Source organism: Eleutherodactylus coqui, chromosome 2, assembly GCF_035609145.1.
Source record: "Eleutherodactylus coqui strain aEleCoq1 chromosome 2, aEleCoq1.hap1, whole genome shotgun sequence".
In the NCBI taxonomy this organism is placed as follows: domain Eukaryota; kingdom Metazoa; phylum Chordata; class Amphibia; order Anura; family Eleutherodactylidae; genus Eleutherodactylus; species Eleutherodactylus coqui.
In genome coordinates, this window is record NC_089838.1 from 260,594,846 (window position 1) to 260,617,310 (window position 22,465).

Consider the following 22,465-nt stretch of genomic DNA (forward strand, 5'->3'; position numbering starts at 1 on the left):
CTCCTCTCACCATGCAGGTAGCTGACTATCAAATGAGGGGGCAAATTACACCTGTGCAGGACACCGATGAGACAGCCACTCACACTGCCTCCTGATAATGAGGGGGGTGGATGCTTGGTGTACACTCCCACACATAGTGGATACAAAGTGCCAGACCATTCTGATATATATAGTTCACAACCTAGGCCAAAGAATGCCCTTTTTGCCCCCCTCTTGCTGGTATATGTCTGCTAAAATTAAAAAAAAAAATGTAAAAGGTGAAATGGTGTATTAGACTACATACACTATTCCATTCGGCATTATCAAGTACAAAAGAGTGTGTTAAATGTGTGTATGTGTGTATATATATGTATGTGTGTGTGTGTGTGTGTGTGTGTGTGTGTGTGTGTGTGTGTGTGTGTGTATATATATATAAATTTTAAACTATTTTTACTATGGGACCATATGGGTACTGCACGCCCCTGTTGGTGGCATACATTTAAATGTGTATTTCCCAGTATACATTTAAAGAGAGGTCATAAACACGATGTGAACAGAGCCTTAAGCAATTTGTAGGGGTATACATTGATTCATTGAGATTTCTATATTTAATTAGCGACCTAATGATTGTAAGCTAAAGAGCTGCACCAAGCTAGCTGTGACTGCACCTGTCATGTTATATGTCAATACATTTATAAGCAAGTTATTAGTTATGAGAAAGTTGCACTGAATGACACCTGAGAATTGGCACACAGATATAGAACTGTAAATTGGGATCACTGCCCTGGGAAACCTGGGGCACAGTGGAAAGATAATGAGCTGGTGCCCGGACCTGATCACATCATTAAAGCGGTTGTCTCGCGGCAAGCATCAAAATCTAACATTACCCCATTACCCCTGTCACCCCCTGGCATAAAATAGCAAATTAAAGCGGTTTTAAAACCGCTTGCTACTCACCGATCCGACGAATTAAGGAGTTTAAAAAATCTTCTCCCTAAGATGGCCGCCGGTCCTTTCCCAGGGATGCACTGCGGTTTTCTCCCATTATTCACAGAAAAAGCCAAAAATACAATACCTGAAGGTCTGCAAAGCAGACACGGTCACCATAGGCACGATCGCCATAAGACAGGCACAATCGCCGTAGGGCAGGCACAATGGCCATAAGCCCTGGAGATATGCAGTCAGCCAGACAATAAAGTGGAGGAGCAGCTTGTTCAAGCTTGAACAAGCTGCTCCTCCACTTTATTGTCTGGCTGACTGCATATCTCCAGGGCTTACGGCCATTGCGCCTGCCCTTATGGCGATTGCGCCTGCCTTATGGCGATTGTGCCTGCCTTATGGCGATTGTGCCTGCCTTATGGCGATTGTGCCTGCCTTATGGCGATTGTGCCTGCCTTATGGCGATCGTGCCTATGGCGACCGTGTCTGCTTTGCAGACCTTCAGGTATTGTATTTTTGGCTTTTTCTGTGAATAATGTCTTTGTTTTTTCCCTCACCTCTGTGATTTGTTTTTTTGCGGTTTTCTCCTATGATGCACCGCGGGTCTTCTCCCATGGTGCACCATGGGCTCTGTGTGTTCCATTGCAGATTCCAACCTCCTGATTGGCTGGAATCGGCACACGTGACGGGGCGGAGCTACGATGACGACGCGGTGACCAGCTCTCCGGCACGAGCGGACCCATTCACCAGGCAGAAGACCGCACAGCGCAAGCGCGTCTAAAAAAGCAAGAAGCCAGCGAAATTAGACAGAGCCATGGAGACGGGGACGCCAGCAACGGAGCAGGTAAGTGAATAACTTCTGTATGGCTCATATTTAATGCACGATGTACATTACAAAGTGCATTAATATGGCCATACAGAAGTGTATAACCCCACTTGCTGCCGCGAGACAACCCCTTTAAGTGTAACTTAGGTGTACGATGTGGAAAAAAAGAGTGTAATGTGAATGATGTTAAGAGATGGGATCCTTTAATACATTCTAGGAAAACTGAGGCTGTTATTGTACAGGTAACACCAATGGAGTGAATTATTTTCTGTTGTTGAGATTCGTTGATGAAGTTTCTAACTATATAACGCTGTGGTCTTATCTTTCATTGGATTATTTCCACCTTGTGCTTTACAGCCCTGACAGCTACAGAAAGCGATGGGACCCTTTTGATGGAACAGTACGTCCCTTGCAACTCATGTACTGCGCTATCTAATAATCAAGAAGAGGAAAAGGATGGAAAGGAGCCTTATTACTTCAATATGGAGGATTGTGTGCTGGCTGCTGTAGACAAGGACTATTTGGAATGTCCCAATCACCCGGAGGACCCCGCTCCCCTGCAGGAACTTGTCCCTGAGATTTTTATGACAGATTTTCCATCCAGGTAACATCACAAGTTCCGAAAATGTAATTTCACATCATTATATGAAGTAAGAATAACATAAGCCAGTGTATCTACTGCATGAATAATGGGGAATATATATTTGATCAGGTATGTGGCATTTATTCTTATGTCCTCCATGTGTGTGTGCTGTTTCAGGCTGTTTCTTGATATCGAGGATCTGGAATACTCAGAAGAGAACACTAATATTCTGGGACAAGGCGGAAGTGGAACCATCATTTACAGAGCTGTGTACAAACACAAGCCAGTGGCACTGAAGATGTTCCAAATTAAGAAGTATCGAATGTCCGCCGAAGTCATCAAAGGTACATAGTCACCACTCTTTGCTAATGTTTAGTGGTTGTCATGTTTTTTAACAGACTCTAGAACGTGTATACACTTTACCCTGTTAACGCTGCCTTCTGTGTTTGGCCAGAATTGTTTGTTTGTTCATTTAGCAATCTGTCACTGAACAGTGTGTGGTTCTTTATCTACATTGTATCTTGGAACTGATTTGATGCCATCTTCTCACACAGATACAATGTTTAAGCACTTGCAGGCTATGGATGCAATGAGAAATTTTTCAGAATTTCGACAAGAGGCCAGCATGCTTCACTCATTGCAGCACCCCTGCATAGTATCCCTGATTGGTATCAGCATCCATCCTCTATGCTTTGCTCTGGAGCTGGCTCCACTGGGAAGCCTTAACACTGTTTTAACTGGAAACAGCCAAGGTAACCTACTACTTTGTCATTAGATTTATAGTGAATGTGAAAGTATTTTAGATTTTGATATTACCATGAAAGCTGAATGTTTCCCCGGCGTCATCCTGACGGCAGACATGGAGGTTGCACCTTGACCTCGTAGGGACAGGAAGCAAGAGACTTCAAAAGGCTCCTCCCACCTCCCATTCACCAGTGCTTCCTGTCCCTACAGGGACATGCAAGAGGAGCTCCCTCCAGGGAGCTGCAGGATGACAGCTGGGGGACCGGTCCACAGGGCTGCTCCCCCCTCACCTTTCTTCCAAGGCTGACTGTAGGGATTGACGGTCCACAGGACTGCTTCCCTTCTCATCTCCCTTCGGGGTGTCAGCGCGGTCCGGGAGCACGGCGGGCCACAAGTCTGACCGCCCGGGGTTCACCACCGCAGCGGTCGGAGCGGCGGACCCAGAGGTCCTTGAGTCCCCTCCTTCCTCTTCCACAGCTCGGCGCAGTTGTTTTCAGCCAGGGAGAGCGGCGGGCCATAGGCTCAGATGCCTCTCTCCTCCAGGCATGCCGGCGAGGCATCGTGGGGCGGAGCCAATGACGCAGTGATGTCAGACGCCGTCAGCTGATCCGGAACAGCGGGAAATTTAAAAATGGAGACTCCCCGGCAAGCTTCCACTGACAGCACACCTTCAGAGAAGGATTTATCTGTCTAATCTGGTTCTGTCTGCGTTTTATGCATCATGACTACAAAGGAACCAGAGATGGAAGCCCTGTAAACTGTAAGTGTTACTTGTTGCAGGAATGTTATGCTCAGGGATTTACCATTGTGTGTGGGGTTTTCCCTTATGTGCATGCATGTATATTTAGCAGGACAGGGAATCCACCCGGTCTAAACAGGACCTAAAAAAAACACAGGAAATGCGCCCTGTGTCTTAAAAAACTGCACGAGGCGTATAAAAAGCCGCTATGCCCCGATTGTACCTCCAAGATCCTTATGGATGAACAGGCGCATTCAGGGAAGATATTAGATCCCTGGTTAGAGAGGAGGTCTGGGCATCGATTTCCAGTCTCCCCCCCCAGCTCAGCGGGAAGGAAAGGCCGCTAAAAGGGCGAGCCACATACCGCTAACGAGCTCAGAGTCTGAGCAATCCCTGGGCGACTTGTCAGATGGCGAACTCTTTGACCTTCCCCCTGACGCCAGGGATGAGAATAAAAAGTACTATTTCTCATCTGGGGACCTGGATGACCTGATCAAAGCAGTCAGGGATACGATGAAGGTTGAGGATGTGGTTGAGCCAAGGTCCGTACAGGACGACATGTTCGGCGGGCTCAGACCAAGGAACCACACACTGTTTCCGGTTAATGATACCCTGAAGAAAGTAATCACGGATGAATGGGCTTGCGCGGACAAACACCTCTATTTGTCCCGCGAATATAAAGAGAGACTCCACTTTGCGGAGAAAGACGTGAGCATCTACGAGGAGGTCCCCAAGGTGGACGCACAGGTGGCCAGAATGGCCAAAAAGACAGCCCTGCCATTCGAGGACTCCTCTCATCTTAAAGACGCTACACCATTTTCAATTCCAGTGCCTACCCTTCGGAATTTCAACGGCACCCAGGATATTCTGTAAAATAGTGGCAGAGATGGTGGCGCATCTCCATGTGGCAGGCATAAACATTGTCCCATACCTGGACGATTTCCTGGTAATTGCATCTTCGCCGAAGATCCTCAAAGAGGATACCAGCCGAATCAGCTCCCTATTTCAGAGACTGGGGTGGATAGTTAACCTCCCTAAATCTAGTCTTCTCCCCGAGGCGCGAAAGACCTTCCTGGGGGTACAGATAGACTCAGTGTCTCAGACCTTGTCTTTGCCTCCACCCAGGCAGGAAAACCTGATCCTGATGGGCAACAGGCTTGACACCTTGATGAAACGGGCCTGGCAAACAACGGCCTATACGCTGAAGTCCAATATCACAGCGACTTCTGTGGCGAGGTCGATGTTCCTGTGGTTGGGGGAACTTGACGACCAGATTAAACAGAAGGCTCCTAGAGATGCGTTACTGGAATGCATGCCTCTACTTAGATCAGCAACAGGCTTCCTGGCAGACGCGTCTGCCGAATCTATGAGGCTGGCGGTCAGAAGCGCCGCATTGTCTAACATGGCCAGGCGGGCGGTCTGGCTGAAAACATGGAAAGCAGATACGGCTTCCAAAGGAAGGCCGTGTAACATCCCGTTTTCATGGCCAGCACATCTTTGGCGCGGACTTGGAGGAGATCCTAAAAAGAGCTACCGACAGGACCCACAGTTTCCCGGACCAAGCAAGAACGGGATTTCCCCACAAACGTCAGCCATTCTTCAAGCCATACCGAGGCATAGGAAAGATGGGGCACTGGTCCTACCCCAAAGGAGGCAGGGGTAAGACAAAAACAACCCCTTCCCCTGTAGGCGAGTACCAGGTGGGGGGCAGACTATTGAGCTTTTCCCGGGAATGGCACGGGATTACAGATAACCCGTGGGTCCTGCAGCTCATAGCCCAAGGGTACAAAATAGAACTCTTCACCCAGCCCCCCAGTAATTTCAGAGTCACCCCCACGCAATCCCCTGCCCTGCAGGATATCTTTAAAAAATGACATTTCTAAGCTGCTGCAGATGGGGGCGGTAGTCTGGGTCCCCACAGTACAGGGCTTGGGGTTCTACTCACCCCTATTTCTGATCAAAAAACTGAACGGCAGTTTCGGATGATCCTTAATCTGAAGGGCCTGAACAGGTTTATTACCTACAAAAGGTCTAAGATGGAAACCGTCAGGTCTGCAGTAACTCTGATCAAAAGAGGGGACTTTATGAGTACCATCGATCTAAAGGACGCGTACTACCACGTCCCAGTCCTGCCGGAACATCACAAGTACCTGTGGTTTGCCATCAGGATGGGCAACCGTGTACACCATTTTCAATTCCAGTGCCTACCCTTCGGAATTTCAACGGCACCCAGGATATTCTGTAAAATAGTGGCAGAGATGGTGGCGCATCTCCATGTGGCAGGCATAAACATTGTCCCATACCTGGACGATTTCCTGGTAATTGCATCTTCGCCGAAGATCCTCAAAGAGGATACCAGCCGAATCAGCTCCCTATTTCAGAGACTGGGGTGGATAGTTAACCTCCCTAAATCTAGTCTTCTCCCCGAGGCGCGAAAGACCTTCCTGGGGGTACAGATAGACTCAGTGTCTCAGACCTTGTCTTTGCCTCCACCCAGGCAGGAAAACCTTAGGCTGGCAGCACAGAAATGCGGCCAGAAGAAACAAATAACGATTAGAGACGCAATGAGGCTCCTGGGCCTCATGTCCTCCTGTATCGGCATTATTCCTTGGGCCCCGGCGCACTCAAGGACGCTACAGACAGCCACCCTGGGCAACTGGGACGGGGCAACAACCTCTCTGGACAGCAGAATGCCAGTGTCATTATCGGTCACAAGGTCCCTCCGCTGGTGGCGGTCAACCGGCAACCTAGAGGCGGAGTCCCCATGGGTGGCAGAGCCCTTCATCTCCGTAGTCACCGACGCAAGCCAGTCTGGCTGGGGAGCGCAAGTGGGGCAGCGTTTGCTCCAGGGCAAATGGGGTCCGACATCACGTGCCCAGACCTCAAATTTCAGAGAGCTTAGGGCCATCTGGGAGGCGCTTTACAGAGCTCAGGATATCCTAAAGAAGAGACATGTTAAGATCTTCTCTGATAACGTGACCGCCGTTTCACTTATTCGCCACCAGGGAGGCACCAGAAAACTTTCACCTGCTGAAATTAACAGCCCGGATCTTCCGATGGGCCGAGTCCACGGTACAGTCCATGACAGCGGTCCATCTCAAAGGATCCCAGAACCTGACAGCCGACTTTCTCAGTCGAAGACGCCTAGACCCCGGGGAATGGTCTCTGAATCAAGAGGAATTTTGTCTCATTACAGACACCTGGGGCAGTCCACAGGTGGACCTGTTTGCGAGCAGCAAAAATTCAAAATGCCCCGCCTATTTTTTCCTAGATCCGAGGGACAAGGCTGAGGGGTTAGACGCTTTTTCCCAGAGTTGGGATTTCAGTCTGGCGTACGCCTTCCCCCCCATACCCCTGATCCCGAGAGTTCTTCAGAAGGTCCAGCAGAGCAACATCACACTGATCCTGATCGCCCCACACTGGGAAAAAAGGGCATGGTTTCTGGTGCTCCTAAAGCTCGCCATCTCGGAGCTAATCCGCCTTCCATCCAGGAAGGACCTTCTAGCGCAGGGCCCAGTTCTTTGCCCCAACCTAGAGCGACTGAACCTCGCGGTGTGGATATTGAGGAACAGACGCTACTAAGACAAGGTCTGTCCTCCAGAGTTATCGCGACTCTTCGCCAGTCCCGAAAACCTGTAACCTCAGCTATTTATAATAAGATCGGGAAAAAATTCTCCTCCTGGAGGGGGCTGGAAGTCTCCAATCTTGACACTTTGGTGGCGGAGATTTTGGACTTCCTTCAGGACGGTCTAGATAAAAACCTGAGACCAGGAACCCTGAAAGTACAGGTATCGGCGCTCTTGGCCATTCTAGACCAACCTTTGGCAGATCATAGACTGATCCGCAGGTTCATGAAAGCGGCAGAAAGAATGAGGCCAGTTAGCCGTAGTACGGTCCCCCCATGGGACCTGAACCTAGTTCTCCAAAGCCTCTGCAAAGGCCCCTTCGAACCTATCGATCAGATTCCAATTAGGTTCCTCACGTTCAAAACTGTGTTCCTGGTAGCTATCACAACAGCGAGGCGCGTAAGCGAGTTCCAGGCCCTATCTTGTAAAACACCTTACCTATTAGTCCAGGACGATAAGGTCATACTAAAAACAGACCCCTTTTTTCTTCCAAAGGTAGCCTCAAAATTCCACAGACAGCAAGAAATTATTCTCCCATCCTTCTGTCAAAATCCCCAAAACGATAGGAAAAGAGAATACCATAGCCTGGATGTAAGGAGGGCCATTCTATGCTACTAAGAGCAGACCTCATCCTTTAGGAAGGCTGACTGTCTTTTTGTTCAATTCCAGGGGCCGGGCAGAGGAAGAGCGGCTTCTAGGAGATCCATTAGCCGCTGGATAAAATCCACCATCCAGCAGGCCTACTCGTCCTGCAACAGACCTATCCTGGAAGGACTCAAGGCCCATTCAACCAGGACAGTATCCTGCTCCTGGGCAGAGAGGGCTATGGCGACGCCGGACCAAATTTGTAAGGCAGCCACATGGTCCAACCTGCACACATTCGCAAAACATTACAGGCTGAATGCGGACCTCTCCTCCGATCTCATTCGGGAGAAAGGTCTTGCAAGCAGTGGTCCCTCCCTAAAGAGTTAATCTGGTATACTCCATGTCTGCCGTCAGGATGAGGCCGGGGAAAAGGAGTGAATTTCTTACCGAAAATTCCTTTTTTCCGAGTCATCCTGACGGCACGTATTTCCCTCCCAAAAAATTCACACGTGTATGCGGGCACGAATCTGTAGCCAAGAGGCTCCTATGTCCGACATTTCCCTTTATGCGGTAAATTTGTGCATATTATTTTGTGTTTAAGTCCGGGTAAGCTACCCTCTTCTTGTTTATGTTCAAATGGAACTAACCATGTTATTTTTTTCGGAGCAAATAAATATCTTCCTTGGTTAACCACGACATGTCCATGTAAGTAATTTAGAAGACACTGGTGAATGGGAGGCGGGAGGAGCCTTTTGAAGTCTCTTGCTTCCTGTCCCTACGAGGTCAAGGTGCAACCTCCATGTCTGCCGTCAGGATGACTCGGAAAAAAGGAATTTTCGGTAAGAAATTCACTCCTTTATAAGCCTGTAATCATAGAAAAAGAAAATTGGTGGCAAAAAAAAGACCAGAAGGTCTATCTAGTCTGCCCTTTTTTCCATTTTAGTTCTCTCTTAGAATAAATATACTGTATGTTTATCCCAGGCATGCTTGAATTCGTTTATGTTCAATCAGTTTTTATTAAAGATATAAAAAAAGAACACATTTTAGATGCAGTAGGAAATCCCAAATCACATAGTAATTAAACATAATACAGACGGCCATAGGCCTTATATAGAGTTAGAACGGGAATCAGATGAATTCCATCTAGAAGAAGGCCCAGCAAGGGCAAAATATTTTTTGAATTAATTTATTGTTGATTTACGGGGTAGAGGGGTTGCAAGTTGGGGGGTAAGTTTCTTGTAACTGTGTGTTATAAACAATGTGAAATGCTATAACGTTGAATAAAAAGTATCCGATTTAAGAAAAATAAAGTTTAAACAAATTTCATGTGGAAAAATGATTGTGACTGTAGTGGGTATACAGGCTTAAAAGATGCTCCAAGGCAAAAGTTGTAACCTTTTGTATTTATGTTGTTACAGGTTCGTTCATGCCTTTAGGTCACATGCTCACACTCCGTATGTCCTATCAGATTGCTTCGGGTCTCTCATACCTACACAGGAAGAACATCATTTTCTGTGACCTTAAGTCAGACAACATCCTAGTCTGGTCCCTGGATGTTCGAGAAACTGTGAACATAAAACTGTCAGACTATGGTATCTCACGTCTTTCTTTCCATGAAGGAGCCCTAGGTGTGGAGGGCACACCAGGATACCAAGCACCTGAAATCCGTCCTCGGGTCGTCTATGATGAGAAGGTTAGTCCCAGGACTTCCATCCTAATTCAAATGATTACTAAAGTGCATAAGTTGTCAAGGAATTGGAGAAGTATATGCCAGATGTGATGGCATTACTACTTAAGGTGCATTTGGACACCAAGATGATCGCTCAAAAGATGGCTTTTAAGCAATTATTTTGCATAATATACTAATTGGTACTAGTGCCTATTAGTACCAATTAGTAGCCTGTGAGCAGATGGGAGCTGAAATTATTCAGAGGACCACCTGCTGTTCTCTGAATAAATTCTCTTTTTGTTTTGCTGTGCTGATTACAGCTGAGATAATGTAATCAGCTGTAATCAGTTCTCCCCTGGCAGAGCACAGCGTGCGGTCCATCTTATCAGCTGCTCTGCTGAAAGATGGATTTCAAGCCAAACTAAAGTCCATTGTTCAGCAGAAAACTGAAAGATAGGCACATTTGCATGCAACGATTATCGCTCAAAACATGGCTTTTGAGCGTATTTTGAGTAATAATCGTTGTGTCTAAATGGGCCTTAAAGGGGTTGTCCCGTGCCGAAACGGGTTTTTTTTTTTTTCAATAGCCCCCCCGTTCGGCGCGAGACAAACCCGATGCAGGGGTTTAAAAAAAAACGGATAGTACTTACCCAAATCCCCGCGCTCCGGTGACTTCTTACTTACCTTGCGAAGATGGCCGCCGGGATCTTCACCCACGGTGGACCGCAGGTCTTCTCCCATGGTGCACCGTGGGCTCTGTGCGTTCCATTGCCGATTCCAGCCTCCTGATTGGCTGGAATCGGCACACATGACGGGGCGGAGCTACGAGGAGCAGCTCTCCGGCACGAGCGGCCCCATTCAGAAGGGAGAAGACCGGACTGCGCAAGCGCGTCTAATCGGGCGATTAGACGCTGAAATTAGACGGCTCCATGGAGACGAGGACGCTAGCAACAGAGCAGGTAAATGAATAACTTCTGTATGGCTCATAATTAATGCACGATGTACATTACAAAGTGCATTAATATGGCCATACAGAAGTGCTGAACCCCACTTGCTTTCGCGGGACAACCCCTTTAACTCTCACAACAGCTGATGTGGATCTGCTGGGCCTAATAATTGATTTGACTTGGGGCTAGATCCAGGGGCAGCATCTTGGGTTTCCCGGTTTTCACCCTTTCACCACACCAATTGGAACCTGTCAGGATCGGTTAGGGACTGGAAAGCTGGTTGCATGTGCTGGCCTTTTAAGAGGTGCACTTGGTGCTTGCACTCTGTAGGCACCAGGAAACTGACATGAGATGCAGCGTCTGCCACAGATCATATACCGCTGGCAATACCCAACTGCAAGAAGAAGTTGGGAACGCTGCTGGACATGACCAGAGGGCCATAACAGTCATAGAGCATCACCTAGACTATTGGAAGATACAGTTGTATCTACTCAGCCAGAGCAGGACAGCTAAGTGCAGAATGAAAGAAGAGTCGTCTTTTTCATTTACACCAAATGGATATCTTGAAAATGGTGAGAAATTGAAACACAAAGTATATTAGAAAGTTGTAGATCTTTTTCTTCATATACTGATTAAGCATCATTAAACTAAAACTGCAAAATCCTTCAAGACAAATCATTCTTATGGCAGCGTTAGATATGAAAGGTTTTAAAGCCGCTTTCCTACAAATGCATTCATTTCCTATTCCTAAGCCCTCAGCTATACTTGGCGGTTTCGGTCAGCCCCATAGACATTAAATGAAGTAGCAGGGCGCATGCTCAGTAACCGCTGCCTTCAAACTCCTCTTGACTGTGGTTGTGTAGTGAGGAGAAACAGGGGGGCTTGGAAATGCCGTTCCACTATTTGTGGGTGTCTCAACAGCGATCCAACATTTATGACTAGAGATGAGCGAACGTACTCGGTAAAGCACTACTTGTCCGAGTAATGTGCTTTATCTGAGTACCTCCCCGCTCGTCCTGAAAGATTCGGGGAGCGCCGCGGAGCGGGGAGCTGCAGGGGAGAGCGGGGAGGAACGGAGGGGAGATCTCTCTCTCCTTCTCTCCCGCCCGCTCTCCCCTGCTCCCCGCCGCAACTCACCTGTCAGCAGCGGCGCTCCCCGAATCTTTCAGGACTAGCGGGGAGGTACTCAGATAAAGCACATTACTCGGACGAGTAGTGCTTTACCGAGTATGTTCGGTCATCTCTATTTATGACCTATCCAGTGGATAGCTGATAAATGTCCTTAGTGGGAAAATTCCTTTTAACTACATGAAATTACAGATGACTGTTCTTTTACATAGTTCTAATTTAATGAATAATCTGACATTTTCCATCTCTAATGGTCTCATTAGAGCCCTCTATCCCAGTTTACTACTCTGATACTTCCCTTTGTCTTAATTTAGCAAACATTCCAATAACTTTCAATTAAATTCCATTCTGGAACATTTGAAGTAAGGGAATTCCTATGTCAGCTATTCTCTTTTGTAGATTTTTAATGCTTAATGACATTTAGGATCTGCTCATTTAATACAGTCTTGACCAGTAAACAATAGTTGCTTTGTATCTATTACTGAGCTGTCCGTATGGAAAGTGCATCGAACAATAAATGCACTTGTATGCCTATACATTGGTAAGATGCTTGTTTGCCAAAATAAAGGAACTAAAGCCCTAAAAATTATTATTTTTCATCATCACCATCATTAGTAGTTTACTACTATTGCATGTTAGCTGCCTCTTATCTAGTCTGTATTTTAACCACATCACGTTAATATACATCATCCTATCGCAAAGGGTTTATGGAATGGGGTCAGCGGTCAAGTCTGCTCCTAACTCGTGGCTATTAGTTGTTTTTGACAGCTGACAGCCACCTGTGACTGCCACAATCAGTCAGCTTTCTTGACTGTAATCTAGCTGCTTCCTATAGGTTACATCAATATATTTAGTTAAAACCGTTTTTATGCATGTGGGCCATGGTGTAATAGAAAGATGCACATCTTTTTATCATTCAGAAATGAAGCTTAATTTATATATAATTGTATCACCCATGGGTGATATCAGAAAGAGCCAAATGAATAAGTTCATTCAAGTATATGGAGAGGGACAACATATTCTCATCCTGTTCTCCAACTAAGAACAGGTACTTAACATAGTTCGTAAGGCTGAATGAAGACAATGTCCATCTAGTCCAGCCTGTATAGCCTCCTGTTTTGTTGATCCAGAGGAAGGCAAAAAACCCCAGCAGTGGTGCCTGAGATTCAAAAGATTACATCCTTCTCTAACTTTCATGACTTGCATACTCACCAATCGGTAGTAATAATAAAAATTGGGTATTTTAGGACAATACCATTGAATTTAGCAGGGTGTTAAAAACATGCAGTACTCATGTTGTCCTGTTACTCCTCCAGCCAGCTGATATTGTGAATGCCAGATTTATGATATTTTACCCCAATTAGAATTTCAATTAAGGGTTGGCTTTTGTTTCTCAGTTGACGACAATATATTGTTTTGCCAGTCGTGAGTTTAAAGAAAAAAGTTTGGTACGGTGTTAGTAGAGCAAAATGTGATTGTTCCCAGCAAGAGAAACCAAGTAATCTTGTAGATATGATACCTTGTAATGACTAACAAAAATACATGATGTTATAGCGAGCTTTCAAACCTACTTTGGGTTCTTCCTCAGGCTTAGGGAACAGATCTGAAGACACATTATTTTATATATACTTGCATATGAAAAGGCACAGACCTGGTCAGATTAATTTGCACTTAAAAAAAAAAATAACAGAATGAGTAGAGAAGTAAATACTTAATCAGTTCACTGATAAGTTAAAAGATTGATGTCATCGTACATTAGTTAGAATTGATGCCTTGCTGAGCTTGGGCCATTGAGACAAATCCGTTTTCTATCCATCGTTATACAGGTTGTATTGTGACATATTGAGTATTTTTGGTGTTATGTAAATGCCAATTTTTGTTTCTCACTACAACTCTTATTTTAAGGTGGACATGTTCTCCTACGGGATGGTTCTATATGAGCTGCTATCTGGTCAACGACCATCTTTAGGTCAGCATCAGCTACAGATCTCCAAAAAGCTGTCCAAGGGCATCCGTCCGGTCTTGGGGCGCCCAGAGGAAGTTCAGTTCTCTAGGCTGCAGGAGCTGATGATGGAGTGCTGGGACACAAAACCGGAGAAGGTGAGTTCTGCATCACTTCTTCTCTCTTCCACACACCCTGTCATCTCCCTGACTTATCAAATAGTCCTCATTAACTGGGCTTGAAATTAAATTTAATTTGTATATTAAAATAGTAACAATCATAGCGAAGTAACTGGGTGTTTTTATTGTTGTGTTAAGCCCCTTTAAAACCATCTTCTGTGCAAAATGATGGTATGTCTCTTATAACGCACCTTGTGTTATATCTTCCCCAAGACATGTTGTTTGTATACTGACAATATTGTAAATCTTATTTTCCTAATTCTGGTGTAATGAGCCTAGAAAGGATTGTAATGTGTAATGTCCTCGTAGCACAGCTGCTAGTATCCTAATAGTGACTTAGTGTTGCACTTTTCGCTGTCACCATCTGCTGGAGATTAGCCCACCCTACTCACAAACAGAATTGTTAAACGATTACATAGGTTCACAGGAGGGAACAGAAATTAAATGTTTAATATTTTCCTGAACCGTATCCAAACATACAAAGGATTACTGTAGCAATTTACACTCAAATTCATAGGATTAAGGTACCTTGTACACAGGGCGAAAAATTACTTGAAACAGATAATGTCGCCCCATGTACTCAGGGCACTGAGTGAGAAATTGCTCATTAGTCACTCAGTGTAAACAGGAGTCTTTCAGTCTTTGAACCAACTTTCTGTTCACTGTGAATGAAGGCAAGTGGCCGGAAGAGATTCCCAGCGCGCTTCGCCTCCATTCACTGAATGACCATCACTGCTCTGTGAAAGCATAAGAGGTATAGGTATTGGGATGGCTGTCAGGTTAAAGGTACCTTTAACCCCTTCTCGCCTGGGCGTGCAGGTTTAGTATGGAGCCAGATTGGGAGCTGTTCCCATACACAGCTGATGCTGGCTGTCTTTGACAGCTGCCACCTGCTGGCACCAGCTGCAAACAGTGTTCACATTTTTATCTACCACATGTAAAGCTAATTTAATTCTTGTTACTTTTATACTCTTATGATAAAATGTTCCAATCCTGTATAAATTCATAGCAGTCTAATGCTCCAGTCTTTTCTAGGTTTTATTGTTACCAGTGATTCTATACTTGACCATGATGTCTCTTGTTTTATAGCGCCCTCTTGCTGCATCAGTGGTCCGGCGTATGAATGATCCGAGTTTCTCAGTTTTCAAGTATCATATCCTTTGTGGAATGCAGGACACTTTCTGTGCATCTAGGGAGCGTGATAATACCATCGTGCTGTGGGCAGGAAGTGGGCAAGCCAGGTACCTCCTAGCTACATAATAGGAAGACTGAAACTCTGGAGATGCAATTAATGGACCGTGAACAATCTGTATACAATAAACAAGCTCAGGGAACTATATATTTAATATTTATATTAGAGACCCGATAGTTCTTTCAGATGTGGAGTGTCCAGTCTAGGCAGTATTCTGTGAGCAGCACAAATCTTTTTTGTTTTTTTCTTTCTTTCTTTCGAATCGATTGCTACAATGTATCCATTGTATCTAAATCAGCCTCACAAATGATTGGCTAGGCTAGATAGAATTGTAGCAAATGTAAATACAGATGTAGCCACGTTTAACTTGACTGTGATAACTTTCTACACCAACGCCTCTTAAGCCATTGAATATCTTTTACTGTGTTAACGCAACAGAATCCAGAAAGCTATTGAAATGGCAAGTAAAACTGTGCCACAGGAAACGATCTTAGGAGTCAAGTTAAACTTTACTACACATTGTGTCCACCTAAGGTTTTGATCTACATCCCAGGAAACTGGATTCAGATGGAACCCCAAAAGGAACAATAGACTTTCATTAGTCAAAAAGTGACGGACCAATTTTGTGCCTTAAGCCCTTCCCCTCTCCAGGACATACATTTACGTCCTGGAGCGTCGGGGTATGTATAAAGAGAAGTCGCGGGGCGACCTCTCTTCATACAGCGTGGGTGTCAGCTGTTTATTACAGCTGACACCCACGAGCAATAGCTGCATCGGCCGCGCGAACAATAGCGGCTATTAACCCTTCTAGTGCCGCTGTCAATTCTGAATTCTTAAATCCCACAAACGATGTTTGGGGGTCCCGTACAGCCCCCCCTCCCCCGCACGTGGTTAGATCGGGGGAGTCGTGCAGGTGTCACGGCTTTTAACGATTCCTAAGCAGAGTAAAATGGGGAAAAAACACAATTATCGCATGTTTGGGGAGTCTTGTTTTCACAGCGAACACCTTTTTTTATGTGGGTCAGTATTATTACAATGCTAAAAAATTATATAGTTTTTGTACAGATTTGACTGTTAAAAAAATGTGTTGCGTTTTTTTTTAAGGACAGAAAAGTGTGATATACTACATTTTCATATTCCACAAAATATAGCACACACAAACTCTTTTGAACGTTTGACCAATTCTAGTCTATAGATACGTCAAGGCATATTCTTAAAAGAGAAAGACTATTAAAACATATGCACTTGACAGATAGCAAAAACATGATGTGAATAGCCCCTTAACTATGAGAGGCATTAGGTCTGTCAATAAGTTCTTGGACTCGTAATGTAATAAGTACTGTGTTTAACCGAAAATAAGACCCTGTCTTATATTTTTCCCCCCCAAAACAGGCACTAGGTCTTATTTTTTGGAGAGGTCTTATTATAATTACCTAGCAGGCTTGGTCCTGTTCCCTCCCACTGCTCTCAACAGCTCCAACGCGCTTACCACAGTCCATGGCCGCTCACACAATATCACTTCATGGTTATCGGATTCATAAATCCTGCCTCCAGGAAGTGATGGCTGTGATTTGGTTCTTCGACCGCTGCTCAGCAAGTTAATGCAGCGCTGGATAAACCAATGCGATGGCTGTAATTGGTTTATCCAGCGCTGCATTGATTGGCTAAGCAGTGGTCAAAGAACCAATCACAGCTATCGTTCCTGGGGGGGAGATTTATAAATCCCGTAACCAGGAAGTGATGTGTGAGCAGCTGAGGACTGCGGAAACCGTGCTGAACCACTAGAGAGCAGTGGGATGGAGCTAGCTAGGTAATGTATTCTTTTTTTTTTTTTTTAATGTAGTGCAACTAGGGCTTTTTTTGTGGTAGGGCTTATATCTCAAGAAAAATTATGCTAGGGTTTATTTTTGGGGTAGGTCTTATTTTTAAAGAAACAGGGTATACAGGAAAGTATATTCCTGCTCACTGGCAGCAAGCAGAGATTAGATGGGAGAAGGAACAGCACATCAAAAGGGGATGTAGTTTGCAATTAGCCTTACAAATTACGTACCTGAAAGTTTTGCTCACAGAAGTTAGGCTGAACTTCGCCATATACATGCACGCGCGATGAATAATCACCATCTGACTGTTATGCTGCTTCTATCTTTAGCTAGTAGAAATCTGAAAATTGGTGATGGATTAAAACACTAAAGAAAATTGTATAACTTTTCATTATGCAATGGATAATCTTTGTAAAACCAGAGGACAGGGAAAATGTAATGAAGCAACATCCTTCATTATGCTAAAAACATCTACAGTAAAACCTGGTAATTCCTCTATTGCTGCACATCTGGCTTAGTGAGTAAAATCGCTAATTAAAGTGCAAAACTGACTTTTTATTTCTACAGGAACTATACAGTTGTTGATGTGGGGAAGGGTCAGATGGAGGTGCGGGGGCTGAGCTGCCCAGGGCTGAAGATGTGCAGTCAACTGAAAGTCCAGAATACTTTGTGGATTTCTACTGAGGTGGGAACGAAACACTAATGTGCAAACTAGTCCAGCAACACACGTCATGTGACTGTCCCCGAAAAATAGATATAAAAAATGTATAATAATGTGTCTCATGTCATAACAATTGTTACTTCAGCCTATGCAATACAAATATCTAACCCAGTAGAAATCGGTAAGGCCTAATGCCCACGGCCGGGTTGGATTCTGACTGCGGAATATCGCAGCAGAATCAGACTCGGCGCCCCCCAGAGACCCTATACTCACCTCTCTAGATCCGCCATGGGAGTCTCTGCTGGTGAGCCGGCGTGCATGTGCAGTGCAGCGCATGACGTGCCGGTGGTGAGCGGTGAGTATCCCGGGACGGATGGCTTCCATTGACTGCAATGGAAGACGTCCGTGCGTTTTTCTGCACAAATTAGAACATTCTGCGATTCTCCCCCCTACGAGCAGAAAATTGCAGCTGATTTCCGCTCGTGGGCATAGGAGAATCTCTTTACATGGCATCTCTATGGAGGGTTATTGCTGCGAAATTTGTGGCGGTTTTCTGGTCGCGATTTCCGCAGCAATAATCCGTCCCTGGGCATTAGTCTGTTTAGTTATTTGATTCACTACAGAATAGAGATGAGCGAGCACGCAAATGCTCGGGTCCGCGTTATTCGAGTCGAGATTTTCCTAAAATTCGAGGGCTCTACTCGAGTAACGAACCCCATTGACTACAATGGGAGACTCGAGCATTTTTGTATTTGGGACGCCGGGTGCCGAGCTTTTTTTTTCTTGGTTCGTTCTCTCTCTCTCCTTCCTGCCTGACAAAATAATTTTCCATTAACGCGCGCTGCGTCGCGGCGGGGAGGTGCCAAAATGGGCACATCGCGGCAGGGAGGAGCCAAAAACTATGGCGGGGTTGTACACGGCTTGATGCTCGTTCGAGTAACGAGCACCATCGAGTACACTAATACTCGAACGAGCATCAAGCTCGGCAGAGTATGTTCGCTCAACTCTACTACAGAACAATGAAGCAAATAGATTTACAATATTATCTAACTTTTCATTTATTTCTTTCACCTAATTTTGCAGGACCAAAAAATACAAATTTACAGTCTGCAGGGCATGTGTCCACTAAGTGCTCCCCTGAAAGTAGTTGACACTCCAGCAATCGTAACCTGCTTCTTGACACTTTCTACAGTACAGGTAGGTGCTGGGAGGAATATTTTAGCACCATGTTACTTATTGCTCTTCCTGTGATAACATGCATATACAGACAAGACTAAAGGTCCTTTTACATGCAACAATTATCGCTCAAAATTTGTTCAAACGGCCGAAAGTGAGCGATAATTGTTACATGTAAGCGCGAGCAGTCGTGCACTATTCATTCACTTGTCATTTACCACTGGTTTTTAGCCGGCATAAAAATAGTCGTCAAGCTGCTCTAAATACATTGCATTTGAATGGAATTCATTCAGTCTTTTGAGCAGCTTGCTGACTTAAAAGGAGTAAACAATGTACTCATTGTGTTTTCCTTGCATACATAATGAGTACATTGTTTACTCATGCTGGGTGAAGACCATGGAATCCTGCTAGGCAGATAATCTCTCGCAAAAACATGAGTCCACCTGAGCAAATAACTCATACTGAGTCTACTTTAGCTAATGAGGAAATGGAGATGATTAAAAGCCATTATCTGTATGTGTAATTTTATGCAAAAATCAGTTGTCATGCGGCCATTTTAACGATAATGGTTGCGTGTAAAAGGGCCTTTAAGAAGAAAAGAGTATGCTAGTTGCTATGACTGTGACTTAGAAGTTGCTGATTTCATTTTGCATATTTGATCAGGTGTGGAGCAAGAAGCTTTAGACCTGTTCTACCACTATATTTAAATTTAAAGAGCTATTCCGAGCTATGATGGGAATTGCCTTGGGATCGCCCGAACTAATTACCACAGGGTACACCTTCAATTCGGGCAGCCTGGATACGGCTCTTCCAACTCAGAATGATGTTTATTCTTTTCAGCTTAAGGTGCAGCGGTACAGATATCAGCCACTTCAGACAGTAACACAAAATAAGATCTATCCTGTTTGGCTCTACAGCCCTCACTAAGGACTGGTGGCCTAACCGCATAAGCAAAACAAGTCCAGTTATGTGTTCCGTACTCGCACAGAGTTTCTCCTCTGTGACTCTTGTCATCCTGTCACAAGAGATAAGATATGCCATAAATGTCTTGAGGTGTTGAGAACGGGGGTCCCCTGCCTCTGCCTTTGCTTGATTGTTTCTATGATGGCCATAGACTAGAGATGAGCGAGCGTACTCGGAAAAGCACTACTCGCTCGAGTAATTTGCTTTATCCGAGTATCGCTGTGCTTGTCCCTGAAGATTCGGGTGCCGGCACGGAGCGGGGAGCTGCAGGGGAGAGCGGGGAGGAACGGAGGGGAGATCTTTCTCTCCCTCTCTCCCGCCCACTCTCCCCTGCTCCCCGCTGCGACTCACCTGTCAGCCGCAGCGGCACCCAAATCTTCAGGGACGAGCACAGCGATACTCGGATAAAGCAAATTACTCGAGCGAGTAGTGCTTTTCCGAGTACGCTCGCTCATCTCTACCATAGACTTGATTGCAGAGAGCTGTGAACATGCGTGGCCACCTCTCCATGCTGTCTCCTTCCGGAATTGCCTTAAAACACCATTGAAAAGTTGCGCAGTCTTTCACAAAAGTGACAAGACTTACATCTTTACACTCATGCTATCATTTCACATATAACTTTTGCAAATGTCCAGAGCAATAAGCTGGTCTGCGGATTAAGAGGAGGCGCTTTCTTGTATTCAGAGATGTAATTTTAAGTATTATGTATTTTACGAACCTGTTTAGTCGATTTTCCGTTGCTTTTTTAATAGAATGGAATATAAGCCTATTAAACCACAGCAAGGCGTCTGTTGCATAAATTTACATAATTGTCTAGATAACTACTTTCAGAACCATTTACTGTATCCTTTTTTTTCTGATTTGATACAGAACTCCTTGGTATTTGCTGGCCTGGCGGACAGCCTTATTTCTGTATTCCCAGTAACTGGTGGCATTCCCAGCACAGATTGCTCATACATCTGTTCTCGCACAGCCAACCGTACCATGTTCAAAATAGGAGATGAAGATCCCAGACAGAATCCATATCCAATAATGGCCATGGAGATCTCCAATAGAGGATCGGAGGTCTGGTATAGCAATGGACCTGGTATCCTGATTATGGATTGCTTATCGTTGGAAATTACTAAGAGGCTTGAGCCTTATGTCGCTCCGTCCTTCATAAACTCGATGGCGACCAGTTCAGACTGTAATGGAGAGGAGACTGTTTGGTGCTTAGACAATAGGACAAACACATTAGTTATGTATCATGCTGCTAGTTACCTGTTGTGTGCCCGATACTTTTGTGGGGACTGCAGTCCTTTACGAGACATGTTTACCGTTAAGGCTAGTTCCGAGGTAGCACCAATCACCTTATCAGGAGAAAATCGTGACAGTCAACGTCCGACAAACATTAGTATCGTCCACAGCCAGGATAGAGGGACACAGCTCCTCAGCCACCAGGACTCTCTGACGGACTACTGTTCTCTGTCCTCATTCTCCTCTTCGTCTGTGCCTCAAGGAGCAGCCAAGTCCTCCTCCAGCCTGCCCAGCACACCAGTCAGTTACAATAGTATCCTTTTCTCCACGGACAGTGAGGAAACAGAGTTGTCACGGCCCAGAATTCCTAGTGAAAGCTGGGGAAGCAAAGCGCCACCATCTGAAGAGGAGAAGTTGCGTCTGCAGGCAGTGCAGATCCTTGCCGTTAAGGATTTGCTTTGGATTCCAAGGTGAGCCTTCCAGTATCAAAGTACTATCTGTATATTACAGAGTTATAGAAAAGTGGTGCAAAAACAAAAAATTGGGCAGTTTTCGATACCAATCAATGTAAGGGCAAATAATGGAAAGCGGAACTCGCATACTAAATGCAAAATCAGAAAAGAATTTGCTCTAGAGCTTCGGTTCAATCAATTAGAGGACCTTTCGTAAATGAAATAACCAGTTTGCTCACTATTGGTTGCTTTCTTCCCCATTGTGACTTATATTGGAAACTCTAAGGCCAGTCTCACACAGGCTTTGGTAGAAACGCTGCATTTTTCCAAGCAGTGTTTTTACTGTGGGCAGCGCTGCTTTACACAGCGTTTTTGTGAGCGTTTGCCTGCATAGCGAAGCAAACTGATGGCGTCACCACTTTTGTTTTCCCCTCCAATGGCATAGCTGTACACGGCCTTTTACTGCAGTAATGCACCCCATTAATTTCAGTGGACGATGCAGTGCATTAAAAAGTGTTACAACGCCGAAAAATAGAACATACCGCGTTCAATTTAGAAGCGCAGTGCTAAAACGCTCATCTGAGAAGCCCCATTAAAATTAATGGAAGCTTTGTTCAGCATTTTTAGTGGGCGTTGCAAAGGTGGTAATGTTGTTTAGAGATTTCAAGGACAGATCTTCAAGATAACTGTTCTTTAAGCTATTCAAAACTACCAATTTTTCTTTTCGTTTTTTTCTACCCACCTTCCAAGGGTCATACATATTTTTTTCCTTTGACCTAGCTGTATGAGGGCTTGTTTTTATGGGATGAGTTGTATTTTTTGAACTTTTTAATACATTTTTTTTTTACTGTTTTAAAAATTTTTGTAAAGATTTTGTTACAATTTTTTTGTCTCCATAGGGGGCTTGAAATTGCAGTCATTTGATTACTTGTACTATATACTGGAGTATTGCAGTATTTAGTAATTTTCTATGTTGCCTACTAAGTCATGCCTTTGGCAAGGCTTAATAGGCAGCCAATTGCAGTTCTGGGAGTTTTCACTAGGATCCAGGCTGCCATGCTAAAAAAAATCAACACCCG

The 22,465-nt window shown here is 44.9% G+C and overlaps 1 protein-coding gene across 5 annotated transcripts in view; it reads left to right on the forward strand.

The window, feature by feature from the left end:
- The window catches only part of LRRK1 (leucine rich repeat kinase 1), a 129,138-nt gene that overhangs the window by 99,795 nt on the left and 6,878 nt on the right, over nucleotides 1-22,465 (forward strand). For all 5 annotated transcript variants that reach the window (XM_066592869.1, XM_066592873.1, XM_066592872.1 and 2 more), the window contains 9 exons: nucleotides 2,102-2,348; nucleotides 2,505-2,671; nucleotides 2,882-3,079; nucleotides 9,440-9,714; nucleotides 13,671-13,865; nucleotides 14,976-15,127; nucleotides 17,466-17,583; nucleotides 18,643-18,756; nucleotides 20,569-21,404. In XM_066592869.1, coding sequence (XP_066448966.1) covers nucleotides 2,102-2,348; nucleotides 2,505-2,671; nucleotides 2,882-3,079; nucleotides 9,440-9,714; nucleotides 13,671-13,865; nucleotides 14,976-15,127; nucleotides 17,466-17,583; nucleotides 18,643-18,756; nucleotides 20,569-21,404 — 2,302 coding nt within the window. The remainder of the gene's footprint in view (nucleotides 1-2,101; nucleotides 2,349-2,504; nucleotides 2,672-2,881; nucleotides 3,080-9,439; nucleotides 9,715-13,670; nucleotides 13,866-14,975; nucleotides 15,128-17,465; nucleotides 17,584-18,642; nucleotides 18,757-20,568; nucleotides 21,405-22,465) is intronic.